At 46.6% G+C, this 14501-nt stretch overlaps 2 protein-coding genes across 2 annotated transcripts in view; one reads left to right on the top strand and one right to left on the bottom strand.

Annotated features, from left to right (window-relative positions):
- Nucleotides 1-272: 272 nt before the first annotated feature.
- On the top strand, nt 273-3088 carry Psmb4 (proteasome 20S subunit beta 4). The gene is made up of 7 exons (XM_059264879.1): nt 273-444; nt 567-773; nt 953-1099; nt 1665-1746; nt 2315-2431; nt 2704-2792; nt 2975-3088. Exons 1-7 carry the CDS (start codon nt 305-307, stop codon nt 2985-2987), a joined length of 795 nt encoding a protein of 264 aa, XP_059120862.1. The 5' UTR covers nt 273-304; the 3' UTR covers nt 2988-3088.
- Nucleotides 3089-4826: 1738 nt separating this feature from the next.
- Pogz (pogo transposable element derived with ZNF domain) overlaps nt 4827-14501 on the bottom strand; it is a 34250-nt gene continuing 24575 nt past the window's right edge. The window contains 10 exon segments of the mRNA XM_059266589.1: nt 4827-8565; nt 8687-8711; nt 8977-9089; nt 9270-9326; nt 9904-10044; nt 10205-10377; nt 10471-10605; nt 13535-13611; nt 13614-13680; nt 14111-14211. Of these exon segments, the coding sequence (XP_059122572.1) occupies nt 6894-8565; nt 8687-8711; nt 8977-9089; nt 9270-9326; nt 9904-10044; nt 10205-10377; nt 10471-10605; nt 13535-13611; nt 13614-13680; nt 14111-14211 (2561 nt within the window). The 3' untranslated portion in view covers nt 4827-6893.

Genomic DNA, 14501 nt, shown 5'->3' with positions numbered 1-14501 from the left:
CAAGTTTTGGATACTGGTCCAAAGAGGACATGACAACCGCTCCCGGTGCTTGTCCCACACAGCCTGCTCCTCCTAAATTGTCAGAATGCTCAGATCTAGTCACCCCTACTGCAGTGGGACACAGGGATGAGACGTTGTGCATTTCTGTCAGTCTCAGAACTCCTTAGACGACCTCATCAACACGGAACCTGGCAGTCATTGTACCTGCAAGCGGCTGGCAGGAAGAAGAGAAGTGTAACAACAAAGGAGTACTTCCGTTTCCGGTGACGCAAGCGCTTTCATTTCTTCGGCTGCAGTGACTAAGATGGAAGCGTTTTGGGAGTCACGGGCTGGCCACTGGGCCGGGGGTCCTGCTCCGGGGCAGTTTTACCGGGTCCCGTCCACTCCCTGCGCCCTCATGGATCCGGCGTCCGCGCTCTGCGAGGGTCCGATCACCCGGACCCAGTGAGTTGCGCTTTAACCGCGCCAGGAATGGGCGGCAGGCCGGGACTTGGGGATCCGCGGCGCGCGGGCGGCAGCACCCGGAGCCCCGGCCGCTGCGCTCAGGGACCCTTTTCATTCTTCAGGAACCCAATGGTGACTGGGACGTCCGTACTCGGCGTGAAGTTCGACGGCGGAGTGGTTATTGCTGCAGACATGCTGGGCTCCTACGGCTCCCTGGCTCGTTTCCGCAATATCTCTCGTATTATGCGAGTCAACGACAGCACTATGCTGGGTGCTTCGGGAGACTACGCTGATTTCCAGTATCTGAAGCAAGTTCTCGGCCAGATGGTGTAAGTCGCCTCCAAGCGGAGCGGAGACTTGAGGCTTCGGGGAATTGTTGAGAGTCAAACATATGAATGTGTTTTGAATGCCTTTTGCCACTGGGGGAGTGTAAAACTGGGTGTAGATCAAGGGTGGGTGGGGAACTTGACTTCCGTTATCATTACTTTCTCAACCAATTGTTTTTAAGGATTGATGAAGAGCTGTTGGGAGACGGACACAGTTACAGCCCTAGAGCTATTCATTCATGGTTGACAAGGGCCATGTACAGCCGCCGCTCCAAAATGAATCCTCTGTGGAACACCATGGTCATTGGAGGCTATGCTGACGGAGAAAGGTATTTGATAATTTCCTTGACTACCTGACCTAGCACCTACTGAGTGACCTTTTTTTGTTTTTTCGAGACAGGTTGCTCCGTGTAACAGCTCTGGCTGTCCTGGAACTCATTCTGTAGATCAGGCTGGCCTCAAACTCACAGAGAGCTGCTTGCCTCTAACTTCAGAGCACTGGAATTAAAGGCGTGTGAGACACACACACACACACACACACACACACACACACACACACACACACACATACCGGCTTTCTTCAGTCTTTTAAAAGAATGTTTTTTACACTTATTTTTGTATGGGTGCTTTTGTGCTACTGTGTGTGTGTGTGTGTGTGTGTGTGTGTGTGTGTGTGTATAAAAGGAGTCTCTTCTACCGTGTGTGTTCTAGAGGATCGAACTTGGGTTATTAGGCATGGTGGCAATGTGTCTTTACCCACTGAGCCATGCTGCTTCCCCCACCCCAGACTCTTTATTCCCAGGGAATTCCCATCTTTTAATTCAGACCTCATGGTCACATTCTTTGGCCGAGAAATGTAAGATTAAATGAGTTCTTTGACTTTTGTCCCTCTAGCTTCCTTGGTTATGTGGACATGCTTGGTGTAGCTTATGAAGCCCCTTCACTAGCCACTGGTTATGGCGCGTACTTGGCTCAGGTAAGTAGTGGGCCTGGCAACAGGGAAAAGAGATGAGACAGGCTGGGATCCTAATGTTGGGCATCTGGTTTTCTCTGTCTGAGAAGAATGTGTTTACATGACCATCCAGTGACAAGATGTGGTGAATGGGGATGACAGCCTTGTTGCAGGGTAGAAGCCCTAGGACTTCCCCTTTAAGAGGATCTTAGCTGGGCATAGTAGTACACATCTGTAATCCTAGTGCACAGAAGGCCGAGGCCAGGAGGCCTATGTATTCCAGACCAGCTTGGGCTACATAGCAAGACTCCATCTGAAAAACAAGAAAAAATGGCTCATGGGAAAAGGCACTTGCTGACAGTCAGCCCAGGACCCCCATCATGGAAACAACTGCAAACTATTTTCTGACTTCCATATGCATATGTATATACAAAATAAGTAATGACAAATGAAACAAAGCCAGCACTTAATTCTGTTGAGACAGTGGGTAGATGTCTGTCATTCACTTTGGTGATTGTTTACATGGGTTGGAGCAGGTTGCCTACTGTTAGGCCAGTGTCTAATTTCTCCCACGTTTTGCCCACCTTTTTAGCCTCTACTTCGAGAAGTTCTCGAGAAACAACCAGTGCTGAGTCAGACTGAGGCCCGAGAGCTTGTAGAACGCTGCATGCGAGTGCTGTACTACCGAGATGCACGTTCATATAACCGGGTGAGAAGTGGGCAGAAAAGTACAAATTCTGGGGCCAGGCATACTATCTCACACCTTTAATCTCAGCATTCAGGAGGCAGAGGCAGGCCGAACTCTGTGAGTTTGAGACCATCTTGGTCTACAGAGTGGGTTCCAGGACAGACAGAGCTACATAGTGAGGCCCTGTCTTAAAAACCACAAATTCTGTTGCTTCTATTTTCAAATGAGGGGTGACCCTCTTGATTGACCTTTGTCCAGACTGGGTATTTTCATTGCATGTTTTGGTCTTTCAGTTTCAAATTGCCACCGTAACTGAAAAAGGTGTTGAGATAGAAGGACCACTCTCAGCAGAGACCAACTGGGATATTGCCCACATGATCAGGTAATTTAAAGTTACAGTGGGAAAACAATGTATGGGAGAGTTGGAAAGCCTTTGACTTACACAAAGCTGGGCCCTTCTGGAGTGCTACTTCCCCAGGTGGTGGTTCTTCGGGGAAGAGCTCCTTCGGAAGCTGATGCTTTTGTGCTTCATTTTTTCCCCTAAAATATTTTCTTTCTTTTTAGTGGCTTTGAATGAAATACAGATGAACTGTCTGGAGCTGAAGCTGTACCCTTCTATATTCGAATTAGTTGGCTGAAAGGTAGACTTTTGTAAAATAAATCAGTCTTTGAAGTGTTTGCTGAGTTGTTTAATGGGATCTCACTATGTAGCCCAGGCTGGCCTAGAACTCAGAAATCTGTTTGACTGCCTCCCAAATGCTGGAGTTAAAAGCTTGTGCTACCATACCTGATGGCTGTTTTTATTCTAAGAGGGTCACACCAAGAGCTCAACTGCTGCTCTGTTCCCTTTCCTGGACAGAGATTCATTTAGCTCCTGTGGGCATGCTCAGAGGTTGATGTCAGAAGTCTTCCTCAGTCATCCTCCACCTTATCAATTCAGCTTATCAATTCAGCTAGGCTGACTGGCCAGCAGGCCCTGGGATCCTGTCTCTACCTCCCTAGCCCTGGGATTTTAAATGTGCACGCCACAGCACCTGGGTGCTCAGGGCTGAACTCGTGCTTGGGTGGCAAGCACTTGCCAGCCATTTCCTTAGCCCTTCACTGTATCTGAGGTTGACCTCAGCCTCCCAAGTGAGGGATGCTTATAAGCAGCTCGTGGTGATGGGGGCATTTAGGCTCTTTTAGCAAGTAAGGAGTCTGCATGACAATAAAGAAGACCTCAGACAGTATTCACTTGGGATTGTCCTAGAGCTAGCTTCTTATAGGGTAAACTGGATCTTTGGTAACACAGTTAGCTTACACATATACAATAGTCTCTTCATTTTCTCCCATGCACTATATTCTAAAATGTAGATTTTGGGGGTGGGGAGCATGGTGGTGGTTAATGATGGCTGCAAATGTGACTGGTTAAAATGCAATTTCACTGACAGGTACGTGGTATGTGGCAGAGCAACTGTGTATGGTGGTGTTCAGGCCTTAAGCCAGCCACAGGTAGCCACAGTCAGGAGATGCTAAGCACATTTAACTAATGTTTATCTATAATTCTAGCACTTGGTACTTTGAAGAAGCATTTGTGTTTATTAAAAAGTCCTAAGTGGGGGGCTGGAAGAGGTGACTCTGCGTAAGAGCAGATAGTACTACTCTCGCAGAAGACCTGAGTTTGAGTCCCAGCACCCATGGATGTGGCTCACACCTGCCTCTAACTCCAGCTCCAAGGGACAACCACTGACTGCATCCCGTGAGCACCTGCACTCCTGTGCACATACCCACATACATACAATACAAGCATTTAAAAAAACTCCTCAGTGGAGCTGGGAAGACGGCTCGGTTGCTGAAGCAGTTGTGCTTGTGTGAAGACCTAATGTGAGTCCCCTGAACCCATGGGAAGCTGGGTGGAGCAGCTCAAGTCTGTACTCCCAGGTCCTACAGGGAGATGGGGGGCAGAGGCAGGAAGGGCCTGTAAGCTTGAGAGCCAGAGAGCCTGGCCCAGGAAGCAGAAAAGCTGTCTCAATTAGGGTGCAGAGTGAGGACACCCAGAGTTGTCATCATACTCCACACTTGTGCCTGCATCCACACATGAATGCACACACACAAAGTCCTAGGACACAGGCCTCAAGACCTGAGTTTAATCCCCAGATCCCACAAGATGGCAGCAGAGCCAAGAGTTGTCTTGACCTTCGTGTGCATGTTGTGATAGCATGTGGTGCCTACATTCAACATGTAAAAATATATTTTAAGTGGTTGGGAATTAGCCATGTTCTATCCCTTGATTTTTAAAAATGAAAATTGTAGGTCTTCTGCACGATGCTCTCCAGACCCTTTGAGAGTAGTATAGACAGCAGCAGACAGGTTCACACAAAGGAAATCCTGAGCCTTCAATCTGGAACTTGGACATACTTGATCTCAACACAGAAAGTTGTCAATAAATACATGTTTATTGATTAAACTGAATTATAAAAAACAAAAACAAAAAAAATTCCTTCTACCACTAAGCCATGCAGGCAGAGTCCACAAAGACAATTTGCTTGCCAAAACCCAGCCGACCCACTGTTACCATGATTTTAAAAAAAAAAATAAAAAATAAATCACCCATTCAAAGTCAATGTGCAGAGGCCACGAACCCAGCTCCGCTAAGGGTGTGGCTGCTGCAGAGATGAACAAAGAGAATTGTTTGGTTGTGGATTGAAGTGGCCACTTACAGTTCTCCAGCTTTCTCAAAGGCAGAAAGAAGGTTGGCTTTGAAGTATATATAGTCCATCAATAAAATGGCATTGAGCAAAAAGCTGGGGAAGAGAAGCCTAGGTGGATCCTCCGTTCAGATCTCCAACGCCATGGGTTCAGACAGAGCTGGCCAAACTTGTGGGATCGGTCCTGTTCACTAGGTTCTAGTGTGCTGGGAGTTAAAAAAAAAACAAACTGCAGGGAGAGGAACAGGTGGTGACAAAGACCACACACCTACACCTGGACCACCAGGCTGTCCTCTCGAACATCTCCCAGTCTATGAAAGCCTATTAAACAGGGACACATAGAAAAAGGTATATAAATCCATTTCCTCTCATTTTATTAAAGGCTCCATTTATGTACATTTTAAAGATGAACCGCTTACAAGCTTGTGCAGGTTGCCTCCTTGGCTCACAGGAGGAAACATTGCCGAAAGCCTCGGGATGGACAAGAATGGTGTGGCTGTGGGAAAGGTAGCCTTGGTTTTTTGTTCTCTTTTTCTTCTATGGTACAGTACATTTTGGTTTATCACCATGAACACATCTTTTTCTTTAAAAAAAAAAAATCCCTCATGCAAATTGTAGAAAAATTTTCCTTGAAGTTGGCAGTGAAAAATAAAGATTCATGTCTTTCTCTGTGCACACCTCTATGCTTTTTTTTTTTTCCACATCAGTTTCTTCTGAAACATTGAGAGAAATGTGAAAACCACGGGTTAGCAGGAGTTCAAGCGGTCTGTGTCTTGTTCAACACTTAACATATGCCAGTTAGTACCTGTGATGTCTTGAGCAGGTGTACTGTCAGGGCATGATTAACAGGACAAAGTTCAACAAAGCAGGGATCCCGCCGCCGCCACCGCCGGGGGCTGGCTGATGGAAGACAGACTAGGGACGGCTTCCACCTCAACACTGATCACCTCACCCAGGACCTCTTACTTGCTAGGGTTACATGTGCTCCTTTGTGCAAAGTAAAGGACGGTGTGGAAATCAGGAAAGGGGTCAGGGTCACAAGTGCAAAAAAGATTTTCTGTTGTGTTTTGGTGGAGGGTGGTGAGGAAAGAGAAATCTATCCATTCTGGATGATTCAAGGAGGTTTCATGCATTTTTAAAGCCACGATTTTATATCAAGAGTTGCTGTAGAAACCAACACCTCTGGAGAAGGAAGGGAAGGGAGGAGAAGGAAAGAGTTCAGTGGGATTCTTTTTTCATTTCCATTTTTATATAAAAGTGTTAAGACCACAATGAAAAAATTTATCCACACATGTAATAAACCAGCTTGTGAGCTACATATTTGTTTCTTTCCCATCTGCAGAAGAGTTCTCACATTAACAATGATTAGATAGTATCATGCCCAAAGACATTGGCCATAGAATAAAACAAACAAAACCCAGAAATACTATGATACAATTGAGGTAAAAGGGGAAACAAAACAATTTAATATCTGTCCACAAAGGATTGTTTTCCTAGATTTTGTCAGAAAAATAGCAAACACAGTGATTTAAATTAAAGAAGAAGGAATAAAAGTCACAAGAACCTGTTTTTAGCAGAAGTGAGTAACCAATGGGCCAGCTCCTCAGCTCAGAAGTGATCACTACTGGCTGTCCTAATAACCCACAAATTCACAGGAAGTATCAATGTCAGGGGAGTGGCGGCATAAAATTAAAAATATAAACCAAGTACCCCACTGGTACTCCCTTTCTCTAAGTCCCTCTACCCTCCCCCTCCACTTTCCTACCCAACTCCGTATGCTCTCACGACCCCAGCACCTAAATCTCCATCAGATCTAGGTCAGCTTCCTCAAAGCCATAGAAGGACTCCGTCTCACTTTCCCCCTCAAAGAGCTGGTGAAGGCTTTCAGGCTCAACTGTCTCTTCAGGAGATGACCTGGGCCGGGGGGTGGAAGCCGAGGGCTCCTCAGACCGCTCTCCACTCAGCTTCAGCTGCTCCTCTAGGGAGGCAATGAGCTCCTCCTGCATGTCAGCATTGCGTGTAGGTGAGTTAATGTTGCCATCAGGACCTGGCAGAACACTAGCCACGAGGAAGGACCGCTGAACTAGCTCTGGGGAGTCCCCAATGACACCCAGCACCTCACTCAGCCAGCCCAGCACCAGCTGAAGCAGGACATCTGAATCACATGCAGCATCTGCCATTTCCCGAGCCTGCTCCTTCCATTTTTTGTGCAGGAAGTTCTTAACAGTTCGTTTGATGCACACGTCTAATGGCTGGATTTTAGAGCTACAGCCTGCAGGGACCACTGCAGGCAAAGTGCTAGAGGCACTGAGCAGGGCCAGTACCTCTTCTGACAGGTGAGTACGATGGCAGTCCATCACCAGCATGCCTTTGCTGTGCTGACAAGCCGTGTGCTTCTTCCACACACGGGCCGACCAGAGCTCCATAATCTCATCGTCACTGTAGCCGCTCTCTTTGGCCTCTAGCAATATAGAGTCCGGCACATTAGCAGGTTGATTCATTTGTCCACGGTAGAAAACCAGGGTAGGGAGGACAGTGCCATCTGCCAGGATAGCCAGCACTACATCACACCAAGGCTCCCCTGTGCCCACTGTCTGGAGAGCATTCTCCTTTCGGTCGTCACTGCTCAGTACTTCTGTGTCCAGGAACAAGGAGACCTCATCAATAGCCACAATCATAGACAAAGGCAAGTCCTGATTGTGAATCTGCCGCTGTACAAACTCAATGAAGAGTCCTGCATTTTCTGCTACATCCTTCGGCAATGCGTGGGCTACAGCTCGCCGGGCATGGGGAGTGAGGTGGTGCCGCAGCATGAAGCGCACAGCCCACTCATAGGATATCTTAAAACCCCCCTCCAAAGAGCGTCCTATTTTGGTGGCCTTCTGAAACAAGGTCTCCTCATTTACAGGGAGCTGTTGCTCTCGCTGGATCAGCACCCACTCAGCCAGTTTCTCTTCTGCCTCAAAGCTGAGATATTTGCCCTCTAAATTCTCTCCCTGAGAGGCCTGGAAGCGTCGAAGCCAACGGCGGATCCGACGCTGGGGGTTTCGGAAGTGCTCAGCTGCCAGTTCTGTGTTGCAGCACAGGGCAAACAGTACCACCCGAAGCTTCTTCACAGACAGCTGCTCTTTCTTGCCAACCCCACTGCCGCCTCCACCACCACCCGCTGGTTCAGGTTCCTGGGTGACGGGGCTTCTTCCCTCTTCCTGTTCAACGTTCAGACGTTCAGCCCCCTCTGTGGCCAAGGGCAGCAGGGATGAGGGCTGTGGGTGAGTAGGGGTTGCTGGTGGGGTTGCAGTGGAGACGGGTGATGGAAGGGCCGGGGCCACAGGAACTGCAAGCTCTTGAGGCTCCGCTGGGGTGGCTCCTCCGGGTTTCACAGTGGCAGCTTTGTTGGGGAGGAAGGAGGGTGGAAGATACACATTCTTCAAGTTCCGGTCGTACACTCGCTCAGGAGTCTGGCCAGGCCTAAATGAGTGGAGAAGGGAAGCAGAGCGGAAACATCAGTTAAACTTAGGAATTTAAATAACAGTGTTAATAAGGGCAAACATTATACAAAGTACACGTTAAATCATGAAATAGATGTTACCTGGAGTGAGACATCCAACTGAGCCCTGGGAAAACGAAATTAGAAAAAAAAGTTAGCTCACCGGGGGAAAAAAAAAACAAACAAACCAACATTCCATAGATAATACCTTGAGATTTCAGCGTGCTACCCACTAATAGACTCTTCATGGGGCAACCTTCCTAGTCTTCTCTAACTTCAGGTGAGAATGTTTACAGTCGAGTGTTGGGTGAGGCCAGAGAAAGATGCTCCTGGCTCATGTAGTGTGATGTCCCTTCTCCCAGTCCCAGTTTATCCCAGTTTCTCTCACTTACCCCGTGGTAAGATGCTGCTGGATCTGTGGGAGGGGTTGAACACTAAATGCTTGGCCATGGCATCTCCCACAGAGGTAGCAAAGGTACAGGAAGTGCAGGCCAGCTTGATTCCACTAAGAGAGAAAAAGAAAGAAAGAGAGCGAGAGGACCAAGAGTACATTAGACACATACGGCGGAGACACTACACAGTTCAACTCTGAGGCTTAAGTAAGGGAGTGATGCACATAACCACTCCACAAAACAAGGACATGACATTAACGTCAACAACTAAAGCACCGAGAAATGTTTATTACCTTACAGAATTTTTAAACAATGCCAAATACTTGGGGCTCTTCCGTGGCACATGATTGCTGAAAAAGACAAAGAAGCAGAGTTACCAGCCAATGACAATGTCCAACCACAAAGACGCCTTCTCAATCCAGACCAGTTTGACCATCAGGCTTCTCAAACTTCAATATAAATACAAAATAACCTGAGGCTCAATTACAATTCACGTTTTAATTCAGGTCTAGGATGGGGCTAAGAATCAGCATTTCTTTTTTTTTTTTTTTGGTTTTTTGAGACAGGGTTTCTCTGTGTAGCTTTGCGCCTTTCCTGGAGCTCACTTGGTAGCCCAGGCTGGCCTCGAACTCACAGAGATCCGCCTGGCTCTGCCTCCCGAGTGCTGGGATTAAAGGCGTGCGCCACCACCGCCCGGCAGAATCAGCATTTCTAACAAGCTCCCATCCAATGCCTGGACTGCACTTTCAGTAGCCAGACCCTAGGTCATTTGGAGCACAGACTAACAAGGCCAATATGGGTTTGCTCTTTTATCTCCCTAGAAGAGATGGACAAACAGCTTTAAGAGTTGAAGAAAGAAACCAAATAGAAATGGGAGGGATGAAGAGAGTTTTGGACTCTGGAAGTCCTGGTTTGCTCTCGACTTACTTGATCATGTGATTGGCATAAGCTCGAGAGCAGCAGGTGCTGTAGCGACAGAGAGAGCAGTGCACATAGGTAGGGAAATGATTAGGGAAATCTGGGATCTCAAAGCTGCACTCCAGACATGTCTGTCGGCCCATGACGCTCCTGTTAAAAACAAAAATTTCATTACTGCTTCAGAAACCATCAAAGCCTAAGCATTTTTTGACCACTGACCCTGCTGCAGATGGCATCTGATTTCCTTGGCTATTAGGAAATGCTCTGTCCACAGTTCCCACCCGCCTAGCATTTAGAAGGAGGCACTGACATTTTCCTCACAGCTCTCTTCTGGATGTTGCGTTGGACAGGGGGGTAAAGGAAGACAGGACAGGGGTCGGTGGAGGAGGTCAATGGTGCTGCCTCCTGTAAGGCGCTAGAAGATGTATCATTTGAAGACACAGCGATAGTCCGTGGCTGCCCCCGAGAAGCCCGGATTGTCACCTGAGAATCAAAAGAAGACAATTAAATGGCACTCACAGCAACTCTCAGGGTACTCCCCGGGTCTGTAAAAGAAACTTCAGGCAAACCCTTTACCTTGGTGCCTGGTTTTAAGCCTTCCAGCTGCTTAGGTTTACGGAAGGTTTTATGGTGCTGGAGCTTGTGTTCAATTTTGTCCTTGGCAAAGAGAAACTGTAGCCGGCATTTGTTGCAGTGATAAACATTTCTCTTCTGAAGTGGAGAAAAAACAAAACAGACAAGTCTCTCTTAAACCTTCCCAGTGAATCAATGTCAACATTAGTCTTCCCTTCTTTCTGCTGAGAATTTAATGAGAACTACTCAAGACCAGGAAACCTATCACTGAGAACCACCACCTCACACCCCAGAAAGTGAAGGCCAGGATGCACAGGTCCTCAGCCACTCTTGACTGGGAGCATATGGGCCAGCAACACGCTTGCTCACGCCTATCATCTGGAGATTCTTTTTGATTTTTAGAAACACACAAAAATATACATGGTAAAGCTGTCAAGCAAACAACAAAACAACTCAGACTTCTCATTCTGTTCCCTTCCTTCACAGTCCAGGTTCCTTTAACCCAGATCCTTGGTTCATTTTCACAGACAGGTAACACCAGGTTCCCCAGCACTTTTTCATCAACTGCATAGAAGCAACCCCAAAGCAAAGCCTTCTTTGGTTTTTCTTCTTCTGGTGGTGCCAGGGATACAAGCAAGAAGCTGAAGCCTTCCTTATGCCAAGCAAGCACCGCATCACCAAGGCACTCTCCAGCTGAGTACAAAAGATAGTACTCCCTCCGGATTGCGGCTTTGCATTCCTTTTTCTGAGGGGTGGGGGAGTGGGTGTAGAATGGGGGAGGGGTTAGAGTAGGGAGAGGCTTTTTATATATATATATATGTGTGTGTGTGTATGTATGTATGTTTCAGAGACTATTTTGCAGACCAGGACTTGGTCTGCAAAAACAGGACTCCTATCCTATGACTTTCTTTGCTTGGATAGCAAATAAATGTAACACTGGGCTAAGATAAAAGTACTGGTTTCCACAGGCCTATACTATGAAGAGGAGCTGAGTGAAGGAGGCGCTTTGTGAGAGCTCCATGTGTATGTGCACATGTAACATGGAGCACACAGCACCCACCCCTGGTTTTCCATTTTTCTGTCTCTCACAAACCTTCACTCTCCTCTAGTAGGTTCTTTTTTGTAGCATTGTTTATCTTAGGCTCATTGTGTATCTTAGGCTAGCCTGGAACTTACTCATTGTGTATCTTAGGCTAGCCTGGAACTTACTCAGCAGTCTAGGCAGGCCTCAAATTAATGGCCATTCTACTACCTCAGCCTCCTGAGTGCTGAGAATACAGTGTGAGCCACCATACTAGGCTTTCTATAGCATTTTAAAACAAGGTTATAACTATTCCAGATTGTAAATAAAATACAACAGACCCAGCAACACAAGCGGTTTTCCCCTCAGCCACTCCTTGCCTGGATCACCCACCCTCTGTCCTCCTCTGTGTAAATGAACATCCTTAGGTTGTCTCCATTTACTTTCTCAAGTCCTTTGTTTCTCCTGCTTGAACCCTACCAATCAACCCAACAGTCTCTTAAATGTTGCTTAATAGAGGGTCTGTCTCTGGTTTCTTTGTAGCTTAACATTCCTGTGGCCTGAGCACTTTGATCACAACCTTTTCTTTAGAACACTTCAGTCTCCTTGGCAACAAAAGGCCTACTAGGACTACAGTGGTCGTTCTATGGATAGAAACTTCAAGGGCTCTCAGCCTTATCCTTGACACATCTGGAGGACTTTTGAAACTTAAAAAGTTTAAAATCAGCTGGGGTACTAGGACGGTTCAGTGGTTAAAAGTACTACTGGCTGCTCTTCTGGGACGCTGGTTCAATTCCCAGCACCCACACAGGGGCTTCCATCTGTAACTCAGGCATAGACACACGTAGGCAAAACAACACACACATAAAATAAAATAAAATCAGCTAGGTATTATGGTGCACACCTTTAATCTAAGCAGCCAGGAGGCAAAGGCAGGTGAATCTCTATGAGTCTGAGGCCAGCTAAGGCTACACAGTGAGACAAAGTCTCAAAAAAGAAAGAAAAAAAGTTTAAAACCTAACGAATGTATGTAACAATTCTCAAATGACTCTTGTAACAACCCAGACATCAGCTCTATTATCTATACCGGCTGTACTGGAATGTCAACAGACGGTGCTTAGCCAAAATACCTAAGTCTCAATATTCTCTCCACATTTGCTTTCTCCAGTATTTCTCAGTAAACAGTCCTGCTGTTCATCCACCTGTCAACGAAGACTAGGAACCATTTAACATGTTTTGACATACGCTTTTTCTATGTAGCCCAGGCTAAGGGCCTCGGCCTGACAGCAACATGGCTAAAACGCCCCAGACGAAGGCAGTACTTGTTTAGGGACCATTTTTACTCTCTTGCTGCCTCCTCACCCACCCATCTCTAAATCCTACATCCATGGTATCTCAGCAATACCTCCTAACCCTACTTACTCCTTTCTTCACTTCAGCACCCAGTCATCTCCTCCTAAAGGACTCCAAAGCCTTGGCTAGTCTTTCCTCCACTCTCAACTTCCTCAGTTTACCTAACGCAGCCGGGGTAACATCTTGAATAAAACAAGTAGGAACCTATCACCCAGGGCTTGAACTCCTTTGCCCAGCCGAGGAGAGCACCCATAACTAGTCCCCACCTAGCTTCCAACACCTGCCTGCCTTGTATCCTACAATCTACTCTGAACACCTCTCACTTCCTTACACTGCCACAGGCTTACCTTGTGCCTCAGGTCCATTACTTCTCTGTTCTATTTTATTCTACATCATTATTCATCCTTCAGACCTTAAATACCACTTCTTCCTGGATATCCCCTCAGCTTCCAGAATAGGCAGATGCTTATTCTTGCCCTGTTAACACAGCCCTCATAATGGTTTCGTGTATTGTTCCTTTAGCACTAAATCTCTGAACATCTAACCTAGTGTGTGGCAAGTAACAGGAACTGAATGATGTTTGCTCACAGTACTATCTTCTCTATCAACATTAATTATTAATTAATCTATCTCAGCCCTGACCCTAGAATCCCAAAATTCAAATGAGAATACAGGTTGCTTGGTGCCTGATACCTGGTGCCTCATGTAGTGCTGCTGGAACGCATTGCCATTTTTGAAGACTTTCAGGCAATACGGGCAGAGCAAGTGCGAGTATCTTCATGGATCATCCGAAAATGGACATCTACCTCAGAGTAGAGGGAGGAGCGATACTGACACACCTGATCATGCAAGAAGGAAAATAGGGGTAAGAGTGAGTAACTGGAGCCATAAAGAGGTAACAACAACCATATTGGGGGGGGGGGAGTTAAATGCATGGAGTATTACTGTTGTGGTTTTGTGATGGAGATCTACGTGGGGGAGATCCATAAGAACAGTAATGGACATTAGAGTCTGCCAACAACCCAGATTTTCTCAGGAATAAAAGCGCTCTGAGAGCGGAAGCTTGGGAGACACTCTTAAAGTCTGCACAGGAGGCCCCTCTCCAGCTGTTATCTTCCGGAAAGTCCTAACTATGGGAACTGTGTTAGTCTCTTTCATATGTCTTCAGAGTACCTACACGGAATGTGTACAGTGGGTACTTTTAGTGGACTTCTTCACAATCAGTTTAGAAACAAAATGCCTAAACCGCTCTGGAGGAAAAGGCAGTACCTGACAAACATAAGGCATCTCTCCAGGCTTATGAGTGTCCTTCATATGCTGGAGAAACAGTGGCTCGCTTTCAAACGCCCACTCACAGATCTTGCACTTGGCTGTAAGAAGAAAAAGAATCTAGACATGCACCTGGATGGAAGATCATAGCCCTTAAAATTCTCCTGACTGTGTCTGCACTGCAGTCACCAACACATCTGTAAAATGGTTCTGCTCTGACATTTGTGTTGCTAATGACAACTCATGTCCCTATGTCTCTAACTCAGTCTTTTTAATAAACAAAGCTCTATTCTAGACTGTGAACTATTTGCATTTTAAATTGGACATTTTCTCTTGACTTCTAACTTGAAGTCACATTCTCTGTTTACCATTTCCTATCTCTTCTCTTTCT

This window comes from Peromyscus eremicus, chromosome 6 (genome assembly GCF_949786415.1).
Source record: "Peromyscus eremicus chromosome 6, PerEre_H2_v1, whole genome shotgun sequence".
NCBI lineage: Eukaryota > Metazoa > Chordata > Mammalia > Rodentia > Cricetidae > Peromyscus > Peromyscus eremicus.
Note: the sequence above shows the minus strand (reverse complement) of the source record. Positions and strands in the feature narration are given on the sequence as shown.

Coding starts and splice junctions, on each gene's coding strand:
- Psmb4 (XM_059264879.1), top strand. CDS start 305: ATGGAAGCGTTTTGGGAGTCACGGGCTGGCCACTGGGCCGGGGGTCCT. Junction 445..566: donor GGTCCGATCACCCGGACCCA/GTGAGTTGCGCT, acceptor TTCATTCTTCAG/GAACCCAATGGTGACTGGGA. Junction 774..952: donor CAAGTTCTCGGCCAGATGGT/GTAAGTCGCCTC, acceptor ATTGTTTTTAAG/GATTGATGAAGAGCTGTTGG.